The sequence below is a fragment of the Symphodus melops genome (assembly GCF_947650265.1).
Source record: "Symphodus melops genome assembly, chromosome: 12".
Lineage (NCBI taxonomy): Eukaryota > Metazoa > Chordata > Actinopteri > Labriformes > Labridae > Symphodus > Symphodus melops.
Window position 1 is genome coordinate 25,897,260 of NC_136702.1, and position 27,934 is coordinate 25,925,193.

The 27,934-nt window shown below is 47.0% G+C and overlaps 1 protein-coding gene across 6 annotated transcripts in view; it reads right to left on the reverse strand.

Moving 5' to 3' along the window:
- Positions 1 to 27,934, reverse strand: part of ttn.1 (titin, tandem duplicate 1) — a 141,843-nt gene that overhangs the window by 58,293 nt on the left and 55,616 nt on the right. For all 6 annotated transcript variants that reach the window (XM_079357888.1, XM_079357886.1, XM_079357885.1 and 3 more), the window contains 59 exons: positions 27,139 to 27,405; positions 26,780 to 27,058; positions 26,152 to 26,560; positions 25,934 to 26,058; positions 25,584 to 25,850; positions 25,115 to 25,384; positions 24,724 to 25,023; positions 24,329 to 24,631; positions 24,055 to 24,242; positions 23,729 to 23,843; positions 23,241 to 23,528; positions 22,952 to 23,103; positions 22,024 to 22,171; positions 21,750 to 21,927; positions 21,541 to 21,662; positions 20,463 to 20,750; positions 20,064 to 20,360; positions 19,774 to 19,960; positions 19,548 to 19,663; positions 19,137 to 19,436; positions 18,487 to 18,786; positions 18,221 to 18,326; positions 17,871 to 18,067; positions 17,486 to 17,794; positions 17,124 to 17,402; positions 16,440 to 16,739; positions 16,043 to 16,345; positions 15,731 to 15,927; positions 15,468 to 15,651; positions 14,817 to 15,119; positions 14,329 to 14,628; positions 14,086 to 14,204; positions 13,821 to 13,998; positions 13,330 to 13,614; positions 12,796 to 13,089; positions 12,403 to 12,702; positions 12,125 to 12,306; positions 11,776 to 11,905; positions 11,497 to 11,687; positions 10,794 to 11,223; positions 8,679 to 8,984; positions 8,341 to 8,522; positions 8,120 to 8,249; positions 7,843 to 7,994; positions 7,618 to 7,765; positions 7,195 to 7,360; positions 5,906 to 6,057; positions 5,212 to 5,508; positions 4,777 to 5,076; positions 4,040 to 4,354; positions 3,813 to 3,961; positions 3,548 to 3,698; positions 3,134 to 3,415; positions 2,742 to 3,044; positions 2,221 to 2,523; positions 1,436 to 1,717; positions 902 to 1,089; positions 659 to 770; positions 174 to 476 (listed from right to left, as the gene is read on the reverse strand). In XM_079357888.1, coding sequence (XP_079214014.1) covers positions 174 to 476; positions 659 to 770; positions 902 to 1,089; positions 1,436 to 1,717; positions 2,221 to 2,523; positions 2,742 to 3,044; positions 3,134 to 3,415; positions 3,548 to 3,698; positions 3,813 to 3,961; positions 4,040 to 4,354; positions 4,777 to 5,076; positions 5,212 to 5,508; positions 5,906 to 6,057; positions 7,195 to 7,360; positions 7,618 to 7,765; positions 7,843 to 7,994; positions 8,120 to 8,249; positions 8,341 to 8,522; positions 8,679 to 8,984; positions 10,794 to 11,223; positions 11,497 to 11,687; positions 11,776 to 11,905; positions 12,125 to 12,306; positions 12,403 to 12,702; positions 12,796 to 13,089; positions 13,330 to 13,614; positions 13,821 to 13,998; positions 14,086 to 14,204; positions 14,329 to 14,628; positions 14,817 to 15,119; positions 15,468 to 15,651; positions 15,731 to 15,927; positions 16,043 to 16,345; positions 16,440 to 16,739; positions 17,124 to 17,402; positions 17,486 to 17,794; positions 17,871 to 18,067; positions 18,221 to 18,326; positions 18,487 to 18,786; positions 19,137 to 19,436; positions 19,548 to 19,663; positions 19,774 to 19,960; positions 20,064 to 20,360; positions 20,463 to 20,750; positions 21,541 to 21,662; positions 21,750 to 21,927; positions 22,024 to 22,171; positions 22,952 to 23,103; positions 23,241 to 23,528; positions 23,729 to 23,843; positions 24,055 to 24,242; positions 24,329 to 24,631; positions 24,724 to 25,023; positions 25,115 to 25,384; positions 25,584 to 25,850; positions 25,934 to 26,058; positions 26,152 to 26,560; positions 26,780 to 27,058; positions 27,139 to 27,405 — 13,707 coding nt within the window. The remainder of the gene's footprint in view (positions 1 to 173; positions 477 to 658; positions 771 to 901; positions 1,090 to 1,435; positions 1,718 to 2,220; positions 2,524 to 2,741; positions 3,045 to 3,133; positions 3,416 to 3,547; positions 3,699 to 3,812; positions 3,962 to 4,039; positions 4,355 to 4,776; positions 5,077 to 5,211; positions 5,509 to 5,905; positions 6,058 to 7,194; positions 7,361 to 7,617; positions 7,766 to 7,842; positions 7,995 to 8,119; positions 8,250 to 8,340; positions 8,523 to 8,678; positions 8,985 to 10,793; positions 11,224 to 11,496; positions 11,688 to 11,775; positions 11,906 to 12,124; positions 12,307 to 12,402; positions 12,703 to 12,795; positions 13,090 to 13,329; positions 13,615 to 13,820; positions 13,999 to 14,085; positions 14,205 to 14,328; positions 14,629 to 14,816; positions 15,120 to 15,467; positions 15,652 to 15,730; positions 15,928 to 16,042; positions 16,346 to 16,439; positions 16,740 to 17,123; positions 17,403 to 17,485; positions 17,795 to 17,870; positions 18,068 to 18,220; positions 18,327 to 18,486; positions 18,787 to 19,136; positions 19,437 to 19,547; positions 19,664 to 19,773; positions 19,961 to 20,063; positions 20,361 to 20,462; positions 20,751 to 21,540; positions 21,663 to 21,749; positions 21,928 to 22,023; positions 22,172 to 22,951; positions 23,104 to 23,240; positions 23,529 to 23,728; positions 23,844 to 24,054; positions 24,243 to 24,328; positions 24,632 to 24,723; positions 25,024 to 25,114; positions 25,385 to 25,583; positions 25,851 to 25,933; positions 26,059 to 26,151; positions 26,561 to 26,779; positions 27,059 to 27,138; positions 27,406 to 27,934) is intronic.

Genomic DNA, 27,934 nt, shown 5'->3' on the forward strand with positions numbered 1-27,934 from the left:
TTTAAATTCATGTTTTAAAAAAATTAGCATCAAAACTTGAAAACTAAATTGTAATTATTGAAAATTATTTGAGATGCTGAAAAGCTTTTCTAAACATCTGGACCTTTGTAGATCAAGCCAGCAACATTTTATTCTTCAAGATCATTTTTCCCTGATTTTTATGTTGCACTGACCAATTGGATCCTTGGCAAGGATGGGTTGGGATGGGGCACTAGGATCTCCGGTTCCCAGCTCGTTCTCAGCCATCACCCGGAATTCGTACTGACAGCCCTCCACCAGGTCCTGGACCCTGTACTGAGTGTTAGGGTAAAGCGGGTCTCGGGTGGCTCTGGACCACCTCTTGGCATTTGTCTCCTTTTTCTCAAGAACATAGTTAGTGATGGGCTTTCCGCCATCCCGAGGTCTGGTCCAAAGAACCAGAGCGTTGGTGCCGTACACCTCCCTAACTGTTGGCATCTCAGGGGCCTCAGGGACTCCTGCAGAGGGAGAGGAGAAAGCCGGGGTTAACAGTGCTGTTTATAAGAGATGTCCTTTTTTTTTACTGTGCTGACATTTAAAAGAAAGATCTTTCTTTTAATGCTTGAGAGTTAGTTTAAGATCAGAGACCAAATTTTTGGAATTGTTGAATGTGTCTCAGCATGTTGTGTGCAGAACATACTAAAGAGATCTTTGGCTCTCATCTCCTCGGATTCCAGAGGGTCGCTGATGCCGTACATGTTCTCAGCAGAGATCCTCATGATGTACTCCCTGCCCTCTGTAAGCTTGGGGATCTAAGGCCAGAAAAACAAAAAATATATATCCCTGACCTTCAGATGACCTGCTTCTTGGGAAACAACTTAAACAGTTGAGCTTTACATCAAAACAACAACTGAATTTAGGAAGACAAACAATCGGGGCCCACCTTGCATGTGGTCTTGGTGTTTGCAGATGTCACTGTGGTCCAGATATCTCTGTTGGTGTCTCTCTTCTCAATGATGTAATTGGAGACATCGACGCCACCGCTGTCAACAGGCGGTTTCCAGGAGATGACCATGTACTCCCGATGCACCTCTTCAAACACGACAGGGCCGACAGGAGGGGTGGGACGGTCTACAAGGGACGAAGGTTTCAAAATCAGAAATCTGTGGAATACCTGCTTTATCCAGAAAAGCTACGAGTTAACCAGATTTATTTTTTCTGTTTCTGCCATTCATAGATACATATGAAGTCCCTCGTGTTTTCATTCTTAGATCCTTCTATAGCTTATCTATAACAAGTGTCATATTGGCACAGACACTAACAGGTATCAACACAGGTATCCTACCCTTACAAATATTGGCCTAACTGTATCCATCATCACAGCCTGATGAAAGGTTGACATAGAAGTGCTGGAGTCCTGACGTATAGTTTTCATTTGAATCAGCCACAGGTGGTGTTTTGACTTTTGCCTACTCACCAACAACAGTGACGTTGCTGACTCCCTTCCTGGAACCCGTACTGTTCTCTACCTGCACCACATATCTGCCGCTGTGCTCACGCTGTGCCTTCATCAGGCCCAGCGACATGGTGCTCAGGGTGTTCTTGAACATGATGTGTTTGTCGGCCTTCAGTTCCTCATCATCTCTGTACCATGCGATGGATGGGGAAGGTTTTCCCGTATAACGGCCCTGCAGCAGGCAGCTCTCACCCACACGGATGATGATCTTATCACGGAAATCCAACTCAATGGTTGGTGGCTCTATAAAAACAGAGAGTCAAGATAGAGTTCAATCATGTGACGTATCCAGACCACTCTGGGTGTTTAAAGGTTCTGATTTTTGTCAAGCATAGGGAGTCTCTTCGTGTTTTCTTGTATAAAAGGTAGAGTAATTTTAAATTCTACACAGAAGAGGAAATCAATGACTCCTGCTTCCAACAATGATGAAAATACTTTTAAAACATTTATGGACTTTGGAGTGTTTGTTACATAAACCAATTATGGCTACACGATGGAAAGTATGTTGAGAGAAAGACACCAGTCATCTACCCATGGGATCTATTTGTTGCTTTCAGGTTATCTATTCGCCAAATGAAAACATAGCCATAGTTTTTGAAGCAAAGCCAAGACACCACATTAAGCTGCATTATTTTAGGTCGCTGAAATGTACATGGATATTTTATTAGAAACTGACACAAAGAAGTTGCTTCAAAAATCTAAAAATGATTCAAGCATACACAACATTTGGTGACGTTAATTCTCACCGAGTTCATCCTTGCAGGTGATTGGCTTGGTGCAGAAAGACGGTTTGCTGGGTCCAACTTCATTTACGGCAATGACCCTGAACTCATAGGTATCCCCCTCCCTAAGGCCATCGTAGGTGAACTTCCTGTCCATCAGCTTGTCCTTCGTCAGCCGTGTGTACTTGTCTTTCCCGATCATACGAGCTTCAAGCATGTACATGGTGATCTCTGAACCACCATCGTACTTGGGTTCTTTCCATGTGACGCTGATCAAATCTTTGGTGACCTTGGTGACCTCCAATTCCTCAGGGCGGTCAGGTACACCTGGGGAAAGCAAAATCCCAAGTTATTTCAGGTAAATAATGTACTAATTAAAGTCATTTTATTCTATTGTCTGTAAAATTCAACTTTTGAAGAATGTAGAAACTTGACAGACAATATTACGGAAAATGATTATAGTGACAGTTCTTTTATGAACTCCAAACCCTCACATCTCTGCAGCAGAAATATTCCAATTGTCAGGATTGTTTGATGAAACTCACTGATTGGTTCCTTGACGATCATCTCGGCTGCGGTCTCAATGAAGGGTCCGACACCGATGGCATTCTCAGCGGCTACCCTGAAGAAGTAGGACTTTCCAGTGGTAAGTCCGTGACAAATAGCGTTCTGTCTGCTGGCGGTGAAGGACAGTGAGGTCCAGGCTTTGCGCTCAGCCTCACGTTTCTCAATGACGTAGTTACTGATTGGAGAACCACCGTCATTCTCAGGGAAGAACCAGTTGAGTTTGCAGGAGTCAGTGCTCAGGTTCTCTGCCATTAAAGGAATGCCGACGGGCCCAGGGACGTCTGAGGTAAGACAAGAACAGGTTTGAATAAAAACCATCACATATCAGGTTTAGGACGCTGTGAATTTTCCAATCAAAACAGTATTTTACCCAGAACTTCCACGGTGACCTTCTTGGACTTCTCTCCTCCGGCATTCTTGGCCGTCAGTGTGTAGACACCGAGGTGCCTCCTGATGCAGGGTTTGATAACCAGAGAAGAACTGATGGCCGTCGTCTCCACTTTGGCCTCAGGAGGCAGCGCAGCTCCGTCTCTGCCCCAAGTCACCTCGGGTGTTGGCTGGCCAGAAACGTAAGCGATGATACGGATGACTCCACCGGCGTGGACCACCATCCTCTCCTTTACTGAGGCGTCCAGGTCGACCTCCGGAGCAACTGTGGGAAAGGCAGCAAACTTCAAAGTCTGCTTGTTCCAACCAAACTAGGTAAATACAAATGTCCTGTCATGAATGACAGACTGTAGGTTCAGTTGAACTGTAACCCTCTTGGACTTTCAGATCAACTCACTGGATCTGTCGTTGACCTCAAGCACCTCTGGGACTTCTCCCGGCTCTCCGTTACCAGCAGCATTGATTGCAATCACCCTAAACCTGTACTGTCCACCAGTCTTCAGACCAGTAATCACCAACCGGGTGCCTCGGGTTTCTGTCTCCTTGGCCTGAAAACACAAATAAGGAGTTCAAAAGGTTGCTTTATATATTAAAGAAGGGTCATATCCCAAGATCAGTGATGATAGCCCTAACCCTAAAGGTAGAGGATTGGGTTCTCTCACCTTGACCCAGGCTTCAGTGCCCTCCTCCTTATACTCCACCCAGTAGCCAATGATCTTGGAGCCTCCATCTTTCAAAGGAGGGATCCATTCCAGGTCCACTGTAGACTTTGTCCAATCCAAAACCTTTGGCGTTGGAGGAGAGGGCGGGGCTGGAGGAAGAAAAACATTGCAGTTAACACCTTACTCTGTGGATTTAAATCTTGTGAGATTTCAGTGTGTGAACTTACAAATGGGGTCTCTGGCAAAGATGGGCTCAGTGGGGGGGCTGGCGAGTCCAATTCCGGCAGCGTTGACGGCAGAGACTCTGAACAGGTACTGCGAGCCCTCAATAAGTCCGCTAACCACAAATGACTCACCCATACCCATGGGTCTGATCGGGTCCCGACTGACACGGGTCCAGCGTTTTCCTGTGGTCTCTTTGCGTTCCAGCCAGTAGCCAGTGATTGGGGTGCCACCATCGTCCTCAGGCTCCTCCCAGTTAAGTGTCATGGAGTCCATGTTGACATTGGTGACAGTCGGCTTCTCACACTGACCGGGGACACCTGCAGAAAGGTTAAAGATAAGGTCAGGTGATAAAATATTAAATGTTAAATGTTTAAAGCTACAAATCAAATTGTTTTCATTTTGGAAATCAGGATTTTCTCATTATAGGATTATTTTAGAAGAATCCTCCGAAAGCACAAATTTATGATTTCACAATTTAACAGGTTTCAGTAAATTTCAAATTTCCAAACTAATGGCTAGTGACCTTTGACTTACAGTCAGCTTTATGATTAAATAAATAAATATGAGTGTCTCATATAAGCCATCACAAGTGGGCTCTTGGGGTTTTCTTGGATCTTGTATTGTACACATAAACACTCTGTCATTCACTTTGTGTATGAATATGATTCTTTTGAAGAGCATCATTGATAGATACAGAAGAATAATTTGACTTGAGATTTCATTTGAATCCCTGACTCACTGAAGAGGTTACGGGCGATCTCAGGCTGGCTGTCCAGCGGCTCTCCGACCCCGTACTTGTTCTGGGCCATGATCCTGAACACATACTCATGTCCTGCCATCAGGTTCTCTACCGTCCAGATACGCTCTTTTGGTTCGTTGGTAACAGGGACCCAAGTCATCCTGTTGGCAACACGCCTCCAGATGACGTAGTTTGTGACTTTGGATCCACCGTCGTCCTTTGGTGGAAGCCAGGACAACGTGATCCTCTCAGCCCCGATCTCTTCAAACTTAATCGGAGCGGATGGAGGACCGGGCCGGCCTTAAAGGAACAAGAGCAAAGAAAAAGTTAGAACTTAGAAGACAAAACTTGAGAAATGTCTATTGAAAGATCTTCCCTGTTGGGTTCAATCTGATGATCTTTCAGTTTCAGTGTTTGTGTGGAGTCTTGTCTCACCAAGCACGTTGAGCCTCATCTCTTTGGAGGCCTTGCCCAGGCTGTTGGACGCCACCAGAGTGTAGAGGCCGGTGTCATGACGTTTGCCCTGCTGGATGAGCAATGTGCAGGTGTCGTCTGACACCATCTTGTTGATGTGCTCATCGTATTGAACCTCCACCTTGTCATCAGATTTGTGGGGCGGAGCCTTGTACCAGGTGAGCGTGGGGAATGGACAACCACGGATCTTGGCCACGATGCTGATGTCGGAGCCCTGTTCCTCCTCCATGAACTCCTTCAGCTCAATGGAAGGAGCGCCTGCAGCAGAATAATACAAGGTGCTCGTTTGAAGATAACCAAATGTTTGGAGGAAAGGATACAGGCCGATACTTCTTTACTGCAGCAAAGATGGTTAAATACATCCAGATGGTACCTTGACAACGTCTGAGTGAATCAAACATCAACCCAGAGGTTGACATGAACTCATGATAAAAAGGACAAAATGGTGAGTTAGGTTGTTGTATTGTTACGGGGATTCCTTCAGCTTAGGGTCTTTCATTTGTCATTTCATGGAACCGAAACATTTCTTGGTGTGTTCATATTAAAGGAAGACTTCCTTATAGTCAGAGACTTGTAGTCTTAAACACAACATCATACATTTCCCATAATTCAGCTGCATAGCCATTTTAATAAGAGCTTAGTGCTGTGGTCTTACAGGTCTGGTCCTGGATCACCACGGGTCCTGCTGTGGTTGAAGGTCGACTTGCTCCGGCTGCATTGTACGCCACCACTCTGAACTCGTACTCGTCTCCCTCCGTCAGGTCCTCCACCTTAAACCTGGTGGTGTCCACGTCTCTCCTGTTACACCTTAAAGACACAGAAGTCTCACTGAAACCATGCGACTCATTTGCCACAGAGCTTCCTCTCTAACATTAGCTGACTGAGCTGTTTCCTGCACTTGTATCTACATTACTGTTTATACACATTCATACCAATAACCAAGTGTTATCCATGATAGTTTCAGTATTTCATTAGGACCCATACAGTTCATTGAGTTTCCAAAAGAGCTATTTTCTTGCAGAGTGCAGGAGAAACTGTTACAGACAATATAATATAAAACTTGGAAATTCAAAACCTGACACCAAATATCTGGTCCCTTGTCTTCAAGTAATGGATCTGGTCGAAAAGAAAGTCCAGATCCAAAGTGTTGAGACCCAAACAGGCCAGGCAGCATATATCCGCAGTGAAGTACACTAACAGGATTATTTGTACTTAGGGCCTGAGCACTGAAAGGATTGGAATGCAAAGAATGATTCTTTCTTTCTTTCTGCTCAATAAATTGTATATTTGTAGTTTTACACTCGCCAAACTATGAACCAAAACCAAAAGTGGTAGAAATGTTCAACTTTCATACATGAATGTTAGAAAATGGATCCACAGTACCCCCTTAAACTCCGCCCCTTCAGTGGGTTTAATGTGCCAGCATGAAAATCAGTAAGCATATTTATGTCCAGACCCCTTCCCTCGTTTTCATGTTTAAAAAAACAAACAGGAAGTCAACCATTTTGAGTTAAAGGGCAAATGTTAACTAAAATCCTCTCCTCCATGTTCCTCTGTGTCTCTACTCTACAAACCCCCCAATGATGAGAAAAATCCATCCTCTCCGTCTTCTGCCTGCTCAAACAGGCCGTTTGGAGATGTTCCCTTCATGACATCACAAAGGGCAGTAGCCCCTCCCCCAGGTGGGTGACACTCCCACAGCTAGGTGTTTGTTCTGCCCTCTGAGTCTGCCTTCTCACCGTAAACAATAGGACATGGAGCCAGAAAGCAGCGAGTACACCCGAGCCCTTCCAGAGATATATATTTATATTTTGCTGTTATCTGAGGGAGTAGACCTGACTGAGGGTCACAGTTTGAAGTGTTTTCATTGTAAATACATGTTGTTATATGGACCTGAGCTCAACTCTCAGTCGAGTCTTAAAGAACTCTGAGGAGAAATTTTACCTCCTCCAGGACTCTTTCTGGGAGCTACTTGCTTCCCAGCAGAGCAGATCAACACTGTAGTGTGTGACGGGTGCACCGCCATCGTTCTTTGGAGCCTTCCATGTCAGAGTCACCGTGCCCTTCCTCACACTCTGGATCTTCAGCCTTGTTGGAGGATCAGGAGGATCTGCAGTAACAAAAGATCAATGTGCTTTAAAAACAAAGACTATTGTTTGAATTCCTGTAGGTGAGAAATGTCACCTTTACTTCTTGTTTCTTATAAAACATACATGAACATCATAGTGCTTGTCAAAATAATAAATGTCTCTGCCATTGTACAGAACAACACTTTCTAAACAAGACAAATGCTGAAGGTCAGTGATGCTCTGATGGCTGTCAGCCAGCAGAAAACAGGAGGGCAGGCCATATAGAGAGTGGACGTACGGATCGGGTCTCTGGCTCTGGTTCCTTCGGGGGTCTCCACAAACGGACTGAAACCAAAGCGGTTCTCAGCTTTGATGCGGAACAGGTACTCCTGACCATTGATCAGGTCTGGAACCACCAGGGACTGGGCAGCACAGGAAGGGTTAACCTGTAAGAACCAGATTACGGTTAGGGTCCTGATACTGTGAGGCTACCTGAAAGCTGCAGTGGGGGTGGGGGGGTTACCTTGGTCCAGGCTTTGCCATTCACTGTCTTCCTCTCAATGAAGTAGCTTTTCACTCTCTCTCCGCCGTCACATGCAGGAGGTTTCCAGGTGAGTCGGCAGGTTCCCCTTGTAATGTCGCTGACCTTCAGGTCTCTGGGAGGTCCAGGCAGGTCTGCAATCCAGAAAACAACATCAGAGCAGGACATGTACGCTCACACTCTGACTGATGTTTGTATTCTTATTATGATGGAGCTCTGGAGTCTGTATGACATGTTTCATGACACGGTGTTTCCATACCGAGTACGTTGACTCGGACTTTGACCACTTTGTGACCAGCAGGACTCTCAGCGTTGATGATGTAACGGCCGCTGTGGCTCAGTTGACTCTCTGGGATCACGATGACAGATGTGGTGTCAGTGGAGTGGATCTGTAAGAAAACGCCACCATGATGTTAGAATAAATATGTTTGTAATCTTAGTTTACAGTCTACAGTCCGTAAAGTGTGTGAGCGCTCGGACCTCGGAGTCAATAGGCAGTGTGTGCAGCTCGTTCTTTTTCTCCGTCTCAGCGGTTCCATCGAATGTCCAGGTGACTTTGGGAATGGGCCGTCCTGTGATGGTGGCGGGAATCCTGATGGTCGTTCCGGCTCTACAGTTCAGCAGGTCGTGGGCGCTCACATCCAGAGTCACCGTTGGCTCAACTGAAAGACAACAGCTTGCTTTATCTCTTTTATAAGATCAACCTGATACAGAAAACAATGAAAGATCATCCTCTCATTGGAAACCCTCAGCATCTGCTCTATGGGAAGCATTTGAAGTGACTTCAAAGTCTCAGTGTGTCCCATGGTTTCTCTTACTCAGGATGTCCTGGACCAAGATGTCGCCCGTCTTGGCGGGCTCGGAGTTTCCAGCAGCGTTTACAGCATAGATCCTAAACTTGCACTTCTTGCCCTCTTTCAGGTCAGGGACAGTGATTTCTGTGGACGGGTGGAGCTTGTCAGCAGGGTTCACCCTCCTCCAGTCAGGAGAGCCCTCCTCGTGGACCTCGATGATGTAACCCTTGATGGGGCTGCCGCCGTCTCTGTCTGGCGGGCTCCAGCTGAGTGTGATGCTGCTCTTGGTCTTATCTTTAACCTCCGGAGATCCAGGCGGGCTGGGGGTGTCTGAGAGAGGAGCAGAGGTCAGAGGTTAAAAACTTAAATATCAGAGTGGGATAAGATAGCTTCTCGTTACATGTGGTTAGGGAAAAAACCTAGGGTAAAATATAGTACATTACAGCTGTCAAAGGACAGAGGTGGTTTATCTTCACCATGTTTGAAAGACTACTACTACTCTGCCCAATTAAGACCGTTAGTTTGTTTATGTGATTCAATGTTTAAATCCAGATGGAAAGATATGGAGGAGCGAGCCACAAATGGTCCCCAGTTCAAGCCATGATAGCGGACAGCAAGTTACATTTACATTTGAAAGATCCTGATAATACCTGGATTCAGTTTACTTTTAAGATTTGGAAAGAGGTGTGTAAGGAGTTCAAATTAAACAAGTCTGAAATGATGTTAAGATGGTGTGCTTTTGACACAGAATTCCTATCTAACCTCAATGACAAAACATTCCAAGAATGGGCATTGAAGGGTCTTACTTCCTATTTCACATTTAACCACAAGGGGGAGTTGGCAGATTTTCAAACTCTCAAGGCAAAATTTGGCTTGAACAAGATGTTTTCTGATATCTACAGATGAGAAACAGATATAATGAAATTGTAAAGGCCAATTTAGGAGCAAAGGATAATAGAAATCTAAATATATTTCTAATGGCCTACAACACCAATATGGTTCGGAAAACTGTCTCAAGGTTTTATCAAGGATTTCAGGCAAACAAATCTACCAATACCTCATATGTTAAAAAGAAGTGGGAAAAGGAAACAGGCTCAGTAGTGGATGATGAGGATTGGGAATTGATATATAAAATACAATGGAAAACCACCTGTTCATCCAATTGGAGAGAATTTGGCTGGACAAATCTAATTTGTTATTTTATTACCCCAGTCCAAAAGAAACACCAGAATATAGGGGCTGGCTGTTGGAGATTGTGTGGCAGTCAGGAGGCCAGTCATTTTCATCTATTCTGGGTTAGGGTTAGGGTTAGGCCCCAAAGTTACTCTGTTAGATAGATAGATAGATAGATAGATACTTTATTGATCCCGAGGGAAGGGATTCTGTTCTGGCAAGATATCCACAAATATATAGAAAATGTTTTTGGTACACAATTCCCCTTTGATTTTCTGTATCTATACCTAGGTCTGGATTTTCCTAACATAAGTACTCTGTCAGACAAGTACTTAATGAGAATTCTATTAATATCAGCTAAAAAAACATTGACTAGAAAATAGCTCCAAACAGATGCTCCAGAAATTCAAGAACTGTACAATACTGTTTATCAGATATTTGTCATGGAGAGGCTTAACCTGTCTTTGCGGCTTCAAAGGGATAAATTTAACTGGATTTGGTTCAAATGGAGACAATATATTAAAGACATCAGAAGGGACTTGAATAACTACAATTAAGGAGGAAGTTAAAACTTGTCCAGTTGTTTAACTGTTCTGTTACCCTTTTACTGTTATAAAAAATACATGCATATACTGTATATAAAATTGGGAGCAGCTACTCTGCTAGAACTATCAAAATGTTGTTTTATAAAGCTTATATAGCCAGACTGCTTAGGAACAATTGCTGTATATACAAATGTCTGCTTTTCTAAGTCTGGATCACTGTACTGCACCCATGTAAATGTTTTGTCCAAAATCATCAATAAAAATAAAAATTACAACAAAAAAAAACTTAAATATGACTAAAGAACCACAAAAACATCTGCACAGGAAACCCAGTCGGGCAGGGACAAGTGGAAATGAAAACACACACACACACAGTGAATCTGTGCAGTGCAAACACTCCTGTGTAAAATGAAGGACTCACTGCAGGGATCAGTAGCGAAGCGGCACTCTGAGGCCTCGCTGGGCGGTCCAACTCCGGCAGCGTTGCAGGCTGAAATCCTGAACATGTACTCAGTTCCTTCGATGAGCTTCAGCACGGTATACTGCAAACCCTTCACAGCCGGTTTGGTGACAGGTGCACGGTTGACCCGCCCCCAGTACACAGCGCCACGCTCCCTCTTCTCCAGCCAGTAACCCTGGATGGTGGAGCCACCGTTGTCCAGAGGAGGATTCCAGGTCAGGGTCATGGTGGTTGCTGTAGCGGAGATGATTTTAGGATTACGCGGAGGTCCTGGGAGGCCAAATGGATCCCGCAGCTGGACTTTCTCTGAGTCGCAGCCGTCGCTAACGCCGTACTTGTTCTCAGCTTTGATCCTGAACTGGTAGGTACCATTCAGGTTCAGTTTGTAGACCTGAAGGAGCAGAACAGGAACAGACAGTGTGAGCTTCCACTGAGGGTGGAGACAGATGTTTATCTGTACAGGTGGAGACAGATGTTTATCTGTACAGGTGGAGACAGATGTTTATCTGTACAGGTGGAGACAGATGTTTATCTGTACAGGTGGAGACAGATGTTTATCTGTACAGGTGTTAAAGATGGAGTCAAAAAGAAAAACACAGATACAAACATGTTTCTTGATTTGATCTTAAATCACAGATGGGCGGGGCTTTCAGAGGAAACTCACCCCGTATCTCCTGTCGATCAGGTTGATGGTCAGAACCTCGAAGTCAGACTTCTTCTTGCTGGCATCGCGGCGCTCCACTATGTAGTTGGTGATCTCGCTGCCTCCGTTGTCCTCTGGGGCGTCCCAGGTGAGATAGCAAGACTCAGCTTTGATGTCTGAGACCACGATGTTTCTCGGAGGTAGAGGACGATCTGAAAACGCAGGACGTTCAACGATCAATGCTTTGAAAAATACATAATTGTAGTTGTCAAATAGTGAACTTTAAACTTAAGATCGTACCGAGGATCTCCACTGGGATGACGTGCTGAGCTTTACCAAAACAGTTCTCAGCTACAAGCTTGTAGTTGCCTTTGTCCATCCGGATGGTTACTGGGATGGCGATCTTGGACCTGACAGTCGTCCTGTTCACCTGAAGATCAGAAGATTGGAAGATTGATGAAAAACAATCCATATGCCAGTCATCGTCCGTCTGATTATAAAGAACTTATCTCTTTCAGAAAAAAAGAGTCAAAACAGAAAAACGTGATGAAGAGAGTGTTTCCAAAACAAATCACGAGTGTTACCGACATGAGAAAAAAACATGCATCGTTCATGGAGCTCAAAATTTGGTTGGTCCATTTGTTCCCACCTCCTCGGTCTCCATGGTCATCTTCTCTGCATCAGGCTCCTCGATCACTACGTCATCCTTCATCCACTTCAGTGTGGGCAGAGGAAGACCCTTCACCTCGGCCGGGATGTCGATGGCCACGCCCTTCTTCACATTGATGACGTTGTTCTTAAAGAACTTCAGGATGGTGATAACTGGAGAGACTGTGGACAAACAAACACAGGGTCACACTTCTGAATGTTTCATCTGAAATCAAAAGGTTTCTATCCAGCACTCAGACTTCAGGCTTGATTTCGTACTTTCATCGTCCTGGATCTTGGCTGTGATTGGCCTGGAGGGTTCTCCATCTCCAACCTCGCTGACGGCTTTGACACGGAACTGGTACTCCTGGTTCTCGGACAGGTTCTCGATGGTCCCGCAGCACTCAGGGAAGATCTTGCGGTTAGCCACTTCAAACTCTGTACCGTCAGACCTCATCTTCTCCACGTAGTACCCTCTGATGGGGCTGCCTCCATCGGTGCGTGGAGGCTGCCAGGCCAGCGTGATGGTGGTCTTGCTTCTGTCTGTGTAATGCAGCTTCTCGGGGGCGGATGGAGTACCTGCAGCATGGGTCAAGTGTTTCAACGTTTGATATCCTCCTTTTTAAAAATTCTGATCTGATGCGGTATGTCGGCCATATTTAAAGCATTTACCTTTTGGATCCTCGGCCACAATGGGCCCGAGGTCAGCAGGAGCTCCATCGCCGTACTTGTTCCTGGCGATGACCCTGAAGTCGTACTCCTCACCAGCCAGCAGGCCCTGGATGTCACACTTACAGGAAGCCGTCTCGATGGGTTGGCGGAAAAGCTTCATCTTGGCGTCCTTCCTCAGCACCTCATAGCCAAATATGTCACTGCCGCCATTGTCCAAGGGGTCGGACCAGGTGAGGACGATGTTCTTCTTTGTCACAGTCACGGTCTTCAGGTCAACCACCGGCCCGGGGACATCTGCAGAAGCACAGGAAAGATGTCAGATTCTTTTAGGTACCAGAGACTGTCTCTCTAAATGTTTAAAGAAACTCATCACTGATCACTGGAAGCACAGAGAAGAGTTTAAAAAACATTCTCTAAGACAAAATAAGTGATGAAAGAAGAAACAAATGTCTGTGTCAGCTGGAGGAGTGTTCATCAGTCTGTGTGTGTTTGGTAGAACATGGATGATGGACAGTATATTTCTTGAACACTCACCCATGACGTCCACTCTGGTTTCAGCCGCCTTGGTGCCGCTGCTGTTGGTGCCTGAGATCTTGTATTTTCCGTGATCAGCCCTCACTGCCTTCTTGATGAACAGCGTGCTGTTCTTCCCAACTGTCTCCACGAGCATTCGCTCTGCGTCGATGTCAGCTTCGTCTTTGGACCACTTCACCTCAGGCTGAGGGCGTCCGGTCACGATGGCGGGCAGCCTCAGAGACTCCCCAGCCTTGATCATCACTCCATTTTTCACTGAGTCATCAAAGTCTACAGCGGGAGATTCTATATCCACAAACAGCAAGAGTGTTTTTATGAGGTCAGATTCAGATCTGTGATAGAACTGCTAATCAATCCTTAACATCTTTAAATATACAATTTTTAAATGAATATTCATTTCAATCTGAAGTTCCATAAAGTATTTTTAAGTCCCAGTCTCTACAGACAGTTTTAAGCAGTCGTCTCTCTCCTGTCTGATAATCAGTTCCTACCTTGCGGCTCGATGACGTTAACAGGTTCTGTCACTCCAGGAGCTCCAGGTCCAGCGTCGTTAACAGCGACAACACGGATATAGTAATCTGCTCCCTCTGTGAGACCGGTCACCGTGTAGGTGAGATCCTTACATCTGAACTCCGTGCTGCGAGTCCAGTTCTTCTCCCCGGCCAGAACCTAAGAGTGACAAACACGAGGTCAACATCTCAGAGATGAACACCTGTGTTCACCGTCACCTGAGGAGTGTGTTTGAATGTGTCGTACCTTCTCCACATGGTATCCCAGGATGTCTCCTCCTCCGTTGTATAGTGGAGGCTTCCAGGCCACAATCACAAAGTCCTTCCCTGTGTCCACGATCCTTGGAGTGGGGGGACCAGGAGGCACTGTGAGGAGAGGGGGGTCAGAGAAAGACCTGTTAGTCTTCTGAATAAAAGCACTTTGTCACAGACTGATCAAACCAAAGACAGTTATTGTCAGGGTGAGCACCAACAGGACTGAAGAACTTACAGATGGCGTCCATGGCGACGATGCGGTCTGTTGGCTCGCTGAAGGGCCCGGGCCCGGCCAGGTTCTCGGCACACACTCTGAAGATGTAGGTGAGTCCTTCCATCAGGCCTCTGACCTTCACCTCCAGAGAGTTGAGGAGTACGTTGTTCACTCTGGTCCAGTGTTTGCTGTTCACTTCCTTCCTCTCGATCCAGTAGCCCAGAATCGGGCTGCCGTTATCCTTTGGCTCTTGCCAAGAGATGTGGGCGGAGCTCGCTGTCACCTCGCGTACTCTGGGAGTGTTGGGGGCATCGGGAGGATCTGCAGGGGAGGAGAGAGGGAGATACAGCATGTTATACATGAAACAGCCACTAGGTAGTGCTGGAGGCGGGTTCTATTCTAACCATTTAAAAAAACGTTTCTGATATTTTATTAAATAGATCCTTTAAATGGAAAAACAAACATATATATGAGAGTTCAGCTGTCATATCCTTCCTATTTAATCTTACCGAACTGATTCTTGGCGACAACCGGCTCGGAGATACACGGTGGCCCGACACCGTACTTGTTCTCAGCGGTGACCCTGAAGATGTACTCCTTCCCCTCGATGAGTTTGGTGATAGGGCAGCTGGTGCCCTTCAGGGTGGAGGTGATGGTGATCCAGCCAACCTCCTCATTCTTGTTATCCTTCTTCTCCAGGATGTAGTTCAGGATTTCGCTGCCTCCATCGTCCTCTGGAGGCTCCCAGTTACAGATGCAAGACGTGTTTCTGATCTCATCAAAAGTGAAGTTGATCGGAGCACCGGGTTTGTCTGAGGCAAGACAGAGGTCAAAGTTTAAGAGGAGGAGGACAAAGGTCAAAGTTCATTCTCAGTCATGCAGGTCATCGGAACTCAAAACCGAATCCAAAAGGAAACTGGACTTTCTTTAAGACGTTTCCTCTCTTACCTGAAAGGCTTCAGAGTTCTACAGTTTGAACCTCCAAAGATCATTAGTAGGCTTAGGGTTAAGGCCTATTCATTCATCAAAGACATCCAAAAACATTTCTGAATACTCCATGTGATGAAGGCCTTTCTCTTATATCTTTCAGTCAAAATGTTAAAATGACAGCTATAAACCCATTAAATCAAAAACATCTCTTTCTTTACATGGAAACCTACCAAGCACGTTGACGATGCAAGAGGCGGTGGCGACTCCATGTGTATTCTTCACCTGGATGGTGAACTCTCCGTGGTCGACTCTAATGGCGTCACGGACCATCAGGACCGTCTGACCTCTCTTGGTCTGATCCAGTCCCAGACGCTCATGAAGCGGAGTCACAAACTCCGGCTCTGGTTCAGGAACCTGAGGGGACCAGGAAGTGAAGGTGAGGAAGAAGTACACAATGAGAGTGTGTGACACTGGTCTCTCTCTGAGGACAAACCTTGGACTTGCTCTTCTTCTTCTTCACCAATGGGACTACTTTCTTGGTGGGCTCTTTTGTCACATCCTCGTTGTTCTTCAGCCAGGTGACACTTGGATAAGGCGAGCCCGAGATGTAGGCGTCGATGCGGATCTCCTCGCCCTTCTTGATGCACAAACCAGACTGCACACGAGCGTGGAGGGTGACCTTTGGTTTTTCTGAAAACAGAAGCAATGTTATGAAGGGTCATGAGGTCAAAACAGGTTCCACAGTTAACATGTTTTTTTTCTTTTTTCTGATGGATAAACGATTTTAAAGTGTCTTTCTTCTTACCGACAGGATCTGCTGCCTTTATCATCTGTGTGCTGCGTGATGGCTCGCTGACTCCTGCTGCATTTTCAGCACGGACTCTGAACTGGTACTCCACGTCCTCCTTCAGGCCACTCACCACGTGTGAGAAACCAGGCACCAGGCTTGGGGTGACCCTCTCATAGCGGTCGCCATCTTTCTCCATCTTCTCCACAATGTAGCCCTGAATGGGACATCCACCATCGTAGTCCGGCGCCTTCCAGGTGACTGTAATGGACTTGGAGGAGGGGTCTTGAGCCTCCACCTGGATGGGGGGGTCCGGTTTCTCTGTGGAAATTTGCCAATTAGAATTTGCCATTTAAGTTTTGATTTTCAAAAAACATCTTTAAAAAGAGGACACATTAGAGGGGTCAGGACTCACGTTTGACTTCCTCTGTGATGACGGCGTTGCGTAGCTCCATATACTCTCCGGCTCCGACCTTGTTCACTGCCTTCACTCTGAAGTAGTACTCACAGTTGACATAGAGGTCTTTGACGTTGTAGGTCAGGACATCCTCTCCTGACATGACAGGTATGTAGGTCTTCTTGGAGGCTTCACGGCGCTCCAGGGAGTAGCTTATGATCGGGGTTCCACCATCATTCTCTGGGGCTTCCCAGCTGATCTTGCAGGAGTTCTTGGTGACGTCACTGGACATGATGTCTTTACACTGACCGGGGAGCCCTGCAGAAATACGAAAGGAGGACTGATGTTGGATTTAGGTTGATTATGACTAGAAAAGGCACGAATAGCACAACTCTGTTCAGCCAGCATCACAAATAGGATCTCATTCTGTGGGATCAGAATGGTGAAGCAGCTCTTTTTAGTTTTTGCAAAAGCTAAATACACAAACTATTTGATACCCAATTGCTAACCCCACAATCTTCTCGAGCTCCACCCCCTTGTCGTATGGAGTACAAAACTTTTGACCATAAAGGGCCGTCACCAATAGCAGACTGCAGGGTGGCTACGATGTCAGCTATATTAGTAACCCAGGATAGACTGGATCAACAGGAGACAGCTTTACTTGATTCCTCATAGATCACAAATGTTTGCAGGACATCATACCGATGACTTTGACGTTGACGGTCCCAGTGGCAGTTCCCAGACTGTTCTCCAGAGTGATGGCATAGGCTCCGGCGTCAGCATGTGTGCACTTGAGCAGCTCTAGGTGAGCGCTGTTCATCTCCACAGTCATAGAAAGACGGTCGCCAGCCTTACACTCCACTGTGTCCTTCTGCCAAACCATCTTTGGAGTCGGGATCGCCCTGTAAGGGATGTTCAGGTGCAGCTTCTCACCTTCAACCACAACCACGTCCTGTGCCTCCAAGTTCATGGTTGGAGCGCCTTAGGAAGGGAGGACACAAATGTTATGCAAGGTTTCTTATCAGCTTTGATTTTTTATGATTCAGTTGTGAAGTGGTGCTTACAGTCAGGGTCCTTGGTGAAGACCTTGTCGGAAATCTCAGAGGGATCGCTTACACCAACAGTGTTGATGGCGCGGACTCTGATGACGTACTTCTTCTCTGGTTTGATTCCATCGCTGATCCTGAAATTGAGCTCCTTGATAGGTCTGCTGTTAACCCTGAGCCACTTCAGCTCTGGACGGGCTTCAGCCACCTCAACGTGGTAGCCAGTGATGGGGCAGCCGCCATCTTTGGCAGGAGGCTTCCAGGTGACGTTGATGTGCTCTCTGCTGGCATCAGGGACGGCCACCTCCAGAGGAGGAGAGGGAGCACCTGGAGAGAAAACAGAATGCGTGAATCCTGCAGCCATATATCTGTGTTAGATTCCCAACACTTGCTGATCTCTTACTGGTTGCATCCTCAATGGTGAGGATCATAGTGGGCTCGCTTGGATCCCCAACTCCAGCCTCATTCTCAGCTCGAACCTGGAACTGAACCTCAGATCCTTCATCCACGTCGGTCACCTTGAACTGGGTCTGTTTGTCTGGAGTTTTACAACATTTCAGCCAGCGAGTCCCCAGCTTCTCTTTCTTCTCAATCACATACCTTGGAAGCAAGAGTGGGAAGTTTGAGTTTGTTAGCTTTATTCCTCAGAAACAGGCTGATGTGCAAACCAGTACTATTTAGAAGTTTACAGGGTTCATTAAAAGCAGGGATGGAAGATTTACTGTCACTCAGACAATGAGGTCTTAGTCTTACTTGGTGATTGGTCTTCCACCATTACTCTTGGGAGCTTCCCATTTCAGGTCCACATGCCTCCTGGTGACCTCCACCACAGTCAGGGCATAGGGAGGTCCAGGTGTTGCTGAATAACAGGACAAATATTCAAACCACTTTTCAAGGTCACTGTGAATAAACAACAGGTCTTGCCTTTGAATGCATGTAAGTTTATGATGAAGGTCAAATCAGTAGCCATCTTTTGACTTCAGAGTAAACTGGTTCATCAAAAATAGTTGAATACTTACTGAAAGTGTCTTTGGCGAGCACAGCGTCCTCCAGCTCACAGAATTCACTCATGCCCACTGCGTTTTCAGCGGCGACTCGGAACACGTACAGAGATCCCTCGTTAAGAGGAGTCACCGTGTACTTGAGCTCCTTGACAGTGGTGTCCACAGCCTGCCACGCCTTCCTCCTCACGTCCCTCTTCTCCACCACGTAGTTAGTGATGGGCGAGCCTCCATCGCTGCTCGGAGCCTGCCACTTCAGGTCGGCGTTGATCTTGGTGATGTTGGCCACCTCCAGCCACTGAGGAGCGGATGGAGGATCTGCACAAGGGGAAGTGGTTCGACATGAAGTACAGGAACGTGACAGGAACATTTTGCTGAAGGCTGTTACAGAACACTCATTTGTTTCTCTGTATTCTACAGTTTCAATGATTATCTTTGTAGAGGAAACTTAAAACAACAGCAGCTTTGCTTCTGGTCTGCGTACACTTTTCTTTAAGACCTTTGGTCAGATTTATTGACTGTCATAGCTTCTGTTATCTTAGTATTAAAGCTTTCTGGATTTACTTAAAAGAAGCTGTTAGGGAAAAAAGAATTCAACTGTACATTTTAAAGGCCAATTGATTTTGACTTTGACAAAGCCTTCTTCCAGTCCCCCCCGTTGGACTTACAGAGCTTCTCCATGCAGACCACAGGCTCACTGGGCTCGCTGGGCTCGCTCTCTCCAGCCTTGTTGACCGCCTTGACCCTGAATGAGTACTCCTGCTTCTCCATCAGGCCCGTCAGATGGTGCTCAGTCTGTGGGACATCCTCTGCAATGCGGATCCATTCCTCGCTGCCCGTCTTCTGGAACTCAATGATGTAGCCTTCGATCTTTGCTCCACCATCGTGCTCTGGCCTGGTCCATGCCAGCTGGGCTGTGGTCTTACCCACATCCCTGATGGAAGGTTTGCCGGGAGCCCATGGAGGATCTGAAGATTATGGTTATGGTGTTATCATTACAGATAATACAAAACTTTAAAATCTTCACCAATAATTAATTACAATGAACCTGCAGAGGAAAATATTGATATATGACTGACCAATCGGGTCTTTGATGAGGACAGGATCCGTCTCTACGCTGGGTTTTCCTGTTCCAGCCAGATTCTCAGCCAGAACCCTGAAGCGGTACTTCTTCTTGGTGGGGAGTCCCTTCACCCTGCAGGGAATGACAGCAACTTTACAGAAGAAACTCTCCTCCACATACAAACTCTTTAAGCTCAGGTCAAGTGATTCCTCCATGTTCGGGTTCTTTGAGCGATGCATTACCTGAAGGTGGTGTCCTTGATTGGTAGCTTGTTGCATCTGATCCACTTATCGCTCTCTGGATCGAACTTTTCCACCCAGTATCCTGTGATGGGGCTGCCACCGTCCTCATCCGGTTCGAACCAGCTCAGAGTCACTGCGTCCTTGGCGATGTCGGAGGGAGTGACTCTGGTTGGAGGATCAGGAGGATCTAAAGTTTAGAGAAAGTGATATGATGAAACCTCACATATTTAGATTTTTACCATTTTGGATCAATTCATTCAGATTTCATCAATAGTGACATTAAAAGTTACCAAAGGAATATTTGGCAATGATTGGTGCATGCTCGGCCGGCTCTCCGATGCCGTATTGGTTCTCAGCACTGATCCTGAAGATGTACTCCTTGAGTGCTGTGAGCTTGCAGGCCTTGAAGGTGGTGTGTTTCACAGTGGCTGACAGCTTCACCCACTCCTCTTTGTCTGTCTGTCGACTCTCTACGATGTAGTTGGTGATTGGCGAGCCACCGTCGTCCCTGGGAGGGTTCCACGCCAGGAAACAGGACTCGTTGGTGATCTCAGAGATATCGAAGGCAGCTGGAGGACTGGGTTTGTCTGCGGACAGAGACAGAAAACATGCAGTTTGGTAAAGTCTCAGGTCTAGGAGCAGACAAAGACAATCAGTCATATTTCAGACTTAATTTGTCCGTTGTATACCGAGAATGTTGACATCGATAGTTGCGGTGGCGCGCCCACAGGCATTGACTGCCTCGATAATGTAGGTGGCAGTGTCTCCTCTGGTGGTATTTCCAATGGACAGCTTGGAGTGTCCAGGCTGGGTATCTATGGTGATGCGGTCATCTGCACGCAGGACCTGGTCGGCCTTGGTCCACTTCACCCTGGGGTCAGGCTTTCCAATGACATCAGCTGGAAGCTCGATCTTGGTTCCAGCCCTGGCAGTCAGACCTGCCAGCAGCTTCACGTCCAGCTGGATCTCTGGAGGCTCTGCAAGGTTTTTAAAGATGTCATAGAGAAGAAAGATGAGGGAATGATTGGATCAATTACACTTCCTCCAATTTCCTGATCTATAGTTAATTCTGTTAAAGAAATATAACAATCAAAGTTTGTCCATCACCGATTTTACATAAAGAAGAAGAGACATTAAAGAGCTAAAAATAGATCTTTGATAATAAAGAGTCAAAAACAGCAGAGAGGAGAGGTGTTTGCACTGCCAGGCACTGAGCAGGAGGAGCACTCAAACCTCTTACCAGGTTCTCTGAGTAGCATGAAATGTAAACTAATAAATATTTTTATCTTTAGACTTGGACTAAATCTCAAACAGCTGACATAATTAACCCGTGCGAGCCCGCACATGAACATGTGAATGGTGGGACGTGTTCTCGCACATCGCACCTGGACATTTTCATTTGGCATCAAATCAACACAAAGAAGAAGAAACTCTCTCAGGCTGCAGGTCTGATCTCACAGACCTCCACTCTGTCCTTGTTTAGCTCCACCTCGAACACACAGCTGACAAAATGAACCGGTTCAATCCTGGTTTTAGTCCTAATCCCATTCCCCTTAGAATTCCTTTCCTTAACCTTGATCCACTCATTTCTAGTCCAGACAATCATTCTTTGGCCTTACTTCATGATTCTTGGTATTGACTGTGTTCCTTTATCTCTGGGTTCCATTACTGACTCTTTAAGGCTCGTACAGTTTAACTTGTTCCTTTAAGTAAAAGTTATACCAAATGTTTAAGCCCAGAAGATAGAGTGAAAAAAAGCCAGTCTACCTCTGGCATCCACAGCCTGGATCTCATCAGTAGCCCTGCAGGGGCGGCCGGCTCCCAGCTTGTTGAAAGCCCGGACTCTGTATGCGTACCACTGGCCCTCGGTCAGACCCGTCACCTGGAACCTGGGAGCACAAACCCGTTTTAGATCCAACTGAACTCCGAAACAGAGCCGGACATGTTCAAGTGTTGTCCAATCACAGAACACTTACTTCAGTTCAGGGATGGGGTCCCCACACGGTTCCCACTTGTCCGTACCACGCTGACATTTGTCCACCACGTAACCTTTGAGTGGGGCTCCACCATCGTACTTGGGAGACTCCCAAGACAAGAAGATGGTCTTGCCACTCTTATCTCGCCATTTCAGGTTCTCTGGAGGATCAGGAACAGCTGGAGAGAAGAAAGGTGAGTTTAAGGACAGAATCATCTTTGTGTTCATTTCTGATCCAACAGTGTCACTTTTTCTCTAACAGAATCAAGACTCACTGGCGGGAGAGGACACGTTGACGGGCTCGTCGATGTACGCCGGCTCTCCAGGTCCACACTTATTGCAGGCTGTGACACTGAACAGATACTCCTTTCCTTCAATTACATCTGTAACTGTGTGCTCCAGGTCTAGGATGCCAGTCGCCACCTGGAAGAAAACCCATTGCCATGTTAACGATACAGAAGACCTGTGTATCTAAATCCTCTTCATTTCAGCAACACTTTGACGGTTTGATTTGCCAGAAGCAGAATGTGTGCCATGGGCACTGCAGGGTCCCAGCAGTCTTGTTGTACTTAATATGTCACACGTCCATTAACCTCTTGATCCCTCGGCCCTTTGCTTTGGTTCATTAGTTAAGTGTATCTCTGCAGCCACACGGTCTAAAAGAATAAACCTGGTATCATAATAAAGAGAGCTCTTTAGAGATTTACTCAGGATCTAAGAATCATTATATCTGTTCCTGTGTTAGAGTAAAGACACATAGAACAGAGTGTAAATGTAATACTTTATGTCCACCTACATCTCTTTATTAAGTACCTGTGAAATGCTGCAGCAGCCTCTGTAGCTTTATTGGAATCTATAATTACACATCCTGACATTAATCGTGCAAAGTTTGAGTTATGGAAAGTGAAGCGGAACTACAGAGGTTTAGATTGAGCGATTTGGGCAGTTTGTCACCGTCTGTGCCATTTCAAATGCTTCAGGTATTAAAGTGTCAAACGTCTCAAAGTTCATTTTCTCTAAGCTGACTGTGTTACAACAGATGATGAAGAGAGAACTGTTACTATGACAACTAAAGACACATTCGGCTGAAAATCAACTGGTAACACGGTCACACAGATTCCACGTTTTCCAAGCACATTCAGTTGTTGATTTTTCTTTTGGTGTGGGTTTTATTCATGTTTGGATTATGGATCTAGACTGTACCTTGGCCCAGGTCTTACGGGACACCTCTCTCTTCTCTATCTGGTAGTGGGTGACTGGACTTCCTCCATCGTGCTCGGGGACCTCCCACATCATGTGGACGTGATGTCTAGTCACCTCAGCCACCTTGAAGTCCTTGGGAGCACTGGGGCATGCTGGGAAAATAAATGTACCAGAAATATATTAAACCATGCAGAGGTTTCCGTTCACCTTGTAAGACAAGTGGAGACTTTAAACTTGTCATATTTCATTGACGTTGATTTTTTTATGAATTGAGAGAAATCGTCGTTACCGATGACGTTGACGTCGATCTCTCCAGAGACAGACGTGACGTCGTTCTCCAGGGTCAGGGTGTAGGTGCCTTTGTCTGGACGAACACTTGGCGAGACGGTCAACTCTGTGTAAGTGGGCTTGGTCACCATAGAGACACGCTCATCAGCTGTGGTCAGCTCCTTCTCTCCAAAGGTCCACTTAGCCTTGGGGGTCGGGTATCCTGTGATGGGGACTCTGATGGTGAGAGGCTGAGGGACGATCACCTCCAGGCCGTTCCTGAAAGCGCTCAGGTCCAACGTTGGCCCCACTGTGAGGAGGGGAAGAGTATTCTTTAAACACAAGCTGTCACACATACTGTGTGGTGAGTCAAACTGACAGAGTGCAGACAGCCCCCCAATCCTGACCATAGGTGGAAGAAATCTTTTTAACAACAATAAAGAGTAACTTCAGATATGCACGTGTTTAGTTTGTTTCATGCTTCTTCTGGTTCTAATGTTTGTCACGTACCATGAGGGTCGTCTGCGAGGAGCGGGCCGAGTTGATCTGCAGGGTCGGAGACTCCGGCGGCATTTTCAGCACATACTCTGTAGAGGTACTTCTGACCTGGTTTCAGACCTGACACCTACAGACACAACAACAACAACAGTGCTCTCATCAACCACAGAACACGTTTAACTTCAGTCAGGGGTACAAATGGGAAATAGAGCTTCATAAAACAACAAAACTCCATAAAAGTCAGAAGATCTACCAGGAGGAGAAATGATAATGGACATATGAAAACATCCCCCCCAAACGAGAGTCTAATGTGCTCAGAAAGAGGTTGAGGTTGGTACCCGGTAGGAGAGGTCTGGACACAGTCTGGCATTGCAGCGAAGCCACTTGTCGGTGCCGTCGTCACACTTCTGGATGATGTAGCCGGTAATCATGCTGCCGCCGTTGCTGGTTGGCGTCTCCCAGGTTAGCGTGACAGCAGTCTTGATTTGGTCGCTGAAGTTCAAGTTCAGAGGTGGGCTTGGCCTCTCTGTAAAAACAAAACAAAGTCTTGAATAAAAAAAGATAATTCAAGAATAATTAAAAAAGAGCTGTGAGGTTCGATGTCTCTCTCACCAATGGGATCCATGATCTTGACAGGTTTGGTTGCTGCGCTGGGTCTGCCGATGCCAGCCTTGTTCTCGGCTCGGACTCTGAAGATGTACTCCTTGTTCTCCACCACATCGTTCAGTGAAGCCGAGCGGTCGTTGGCACCGGTAAACATGGCCGCTTCCCACTTTACAGAGGTCCTGTCCCGGAGCTCAATCACATAGGCTGTGATTTCAGATCCACCGTCAAACTTAGGAGGCTCCCAGTTAACGGTGGCACCAAACCTGTTCACAACGCCAACTTCAACGTTCTCAGGAGCGTCTGGGACGTCTGATGGTGAGAACAAACAGTGCTTAGACCGTTTGGTGTGCACAAACACAGGAGAACATGGTCATGTGAGAAGAGAACTTATTGTGTCTTACCAAACTTGTTCTTGGCCTGGACGGCATCCTCAGTGGCGACGGTTGGTCCACTGCCGACTCGGTTTCTTGCACAGACTCTGAACAGGTACATGGAGTCCTTCTGGAGGCCGCTAACACAGTACTCTGGAGTATCAGCACGGTCTGTAGCCAGGGTCCAGGTCTTACGCTTCACATCACGTCTCTCAACCACATAGGCCATGATTTTGCTTCCTCCATCGCTCTCAGGCTCCTCCCACGCCAGACTAACCTCCCCATCAGCAGTGTCCACTACTCTCAGGCTCTTGATGGGTCCGGGAACATCTGGATAAAACCAACACAGCATTCAAAAACTCATCAGATTCAACATCCTGCAAGCACCCAGTCAACCATCAGATCTACTCCCCAGACTGACCAATCACGTCCAGGTTGATGAAGGCCTCTCCCTGCCCGTGCTTGTTCTTGATCAGCACCCTGTAGCGACCCTGGTTCTCCTTGCTGGGGCTCTTCAGTCTGAACTCAGTCCTGTCTACGGAGGTGTCGATGTTCTGGACAGGCAGACTGGAGCCCTCAAAGAACCACTCGGCATCAGCGCGAGGGTAGGCGTCATAGGGCACGCTGATGACGAAGGGCTTACCGGCGTCTGTGACCAGGTTCTGGTCTGTGGTTTTGATCTTTGGTACAGCTGCAGGAGAGAGAGAGACTGAGTTAAAAATTATTCTATCATCTGTTAGTGGAGGCAGCAGAGGAACTCTTTATGTTGGAGACTTTAATGGACCTGATCGATCTCTTACAGACTTTCTACTTGTACATTTACATTTCATCAGCATGGCTTAGAGTTCTTAGAGTGCTGCTGATACTGAGTGGGCTACATGATGACTGACCTGCCAGCTCCAGCTTGGCTCTGGCGTCTTTGTCTTTGGCCACGATCCTGTACTCTCCCTGGTCTCTGGGTCTGATCTCACAGACCTGCAGCCTGTGGACTTTCCCTTCGCTGATCATTTGGTATTTGTCTCCCTGGACGATGATCATGTTGTTCCTCATCCATTTCACCTCCACTCTGTCCTTGTTAAGCTCCACCTCGAACACGATGTCAGAACCCGGAGGTTCAAACACGTCCTGAGGAGGTCTGATGATCTCCACTGGGGTCTCTGCACCAAGCAAACAACACGTGAGGATGGACAGAAGAGACAAGAGAACGATTCAAGGACACGGGGAGAAATTCAGAGTTTACCTTCCACAAAGAGCCTGGCTCTGCTCCTCCTCTCGTCCACACCACAGGCGTATTCAGACTCATCATCAGGTCTGCACACCTTGATGATCAGCCGGCATGTCTTGCCTTCTTTTTCCATGTGATATCTAGAAAAACACAAGATTTGATAAGAATCAGTACAAGGCCTTGTGGTCCCTTCACTTAAAGTCAGAGGTCATTCAGAGGTCATTCGGAGGTACCTGGGTCCTTCTCTGATCTCTCGTCCGTCTCTGTACCACTTCACTGCAGCCTTCTCTTTGCTCAGCTTGCAGGTGAACTCTGCGTCCTCAAACTCAGTGATGGTCTGGTCCTTGAGCTGTGCTGTGAAGTCTGTAGGTGCCTCGCTGATGATCAGCTCAGCAGAGCACTTATCATCTCCGACCACAGCGGTGTACTCGCCCTCGTCGTCCATCGTGCAGTCCTTGATGGTCAGCGTGTGTTTGAGGCCGTCCGCTCTGTAGACGATGCGTTTGCTGAGCGTCAGCTCCTGGCCAGCCTTCATCCACCTGACCGTCACCTCGGGACGGTTCACCTTGCACACGAAGCCGATTGTCTTCTTCTCCTGAGTCTCAATGTCCTCGATGGGGTCCAGGAACTTCAGCTTCTCCTCTGTGAGAGCACAAAGTTTGATTGTGTGTATGTATGTCTGAACAGATCACAGGGATACAAACACCTGTCGACAACAGGAAGGACTATTTTCATGTCACGAGCTGACCTCCTTCTTAATAATCATAACAACAAGCCTAAACTCAAGCATGTGCTGCGTGAAGTCGAAAACCTTTAGTTTCTGTTCTCATGGAAAACTTTAACTATGAGCCAGTCATATACCTGCCACTCTGGCGCTGGCCGTGCTCTTGGCTGCCTCTCCTCTCTGATTGGTCAGGCTGATGGTGTAGCTAGCCTCGTCGGCCTTGCTCGCGTCTCTGATCCTCAGAGAGAACACGTTGTCCCTCTGAGCCATCATGTACTTGCTGCTCTCGAATATGGTCTCCTCGTTCTTCAGCCACTTGGCCTTCGCTCCCTCCGAGTTCGTCTCGCAGTTGAACACCATCTCACTTCCTTCTTTCACTTCGGTGTCTCTGATCGGCGTGATGATTCTCAGTTTTTCTGAAAGGAAACACAAACTTGATTCCAAATGGGCTCTGAAATCATGGATCAGGAGTAGGAGAAATGAAGACGAGTCTTACCGATCACAAACAGATCGGCGGAGGCTTTTACGGTGCCGATGTGGGCCACGTAGCCTCCCTCATCCTTCAGCTCGCAGTTTTTCACAATAAGAGCTCTTCTCTTCCCCTCGCTGATGACAGAGTATTTGTCTCCAACCTCCACTTCCTTATCACCTCTGAACCATTTCACCTCATAGGTCTCCTTAGAGACAGAGCAGGCGAACTCCGCCTTCTCGCCCTCCACCACCTCCTGGTTCTGAGGACGAGCGATGAACTCAGCGGCCAGTTCTGGAAGAAGAAATCATGACCATAAAGACGGGACACAGGAGACACAGCTAGCTTGGATTAGCTCCAAGCTTGGATGGCTAAGCTTTGCACAGGGAGTGAAAGAGGACGGCTGGTTGCAGATGATGAAGTTGGGTAGTTTGTCTAGATGCTCTCTGAGGAGACCTTCTGTCAAACAAGTGTTTCTGTTGTTGTGCTGTGTGGACCGTGTGTGGACCGTGTGTGGACCGTGTGTGGACCGTGTGTGGATCATGTGTGGACCGTGTGTGGATCATGTGTGGACCGTGTGTGGATCATGTGTGGACCATGTGTGGACCATGTGTGGACCGTGTGTGGACCGTGTGTGGACCGTGTGTGGACCGTGTGTGGATCATGTGTGGACCGTGTGTGGATCATGTGTGGACCGTGTGTGGATCATGTGTGGACCGTGTGTGGACCGTGTGTGGACCGTGTGTGGACCCTGTGTGGACCGTGTGTGGACCGTGTGTGGACCGTGTGTGGACCGTGTGTGGACCGTGTGCGGGCGCTGCAC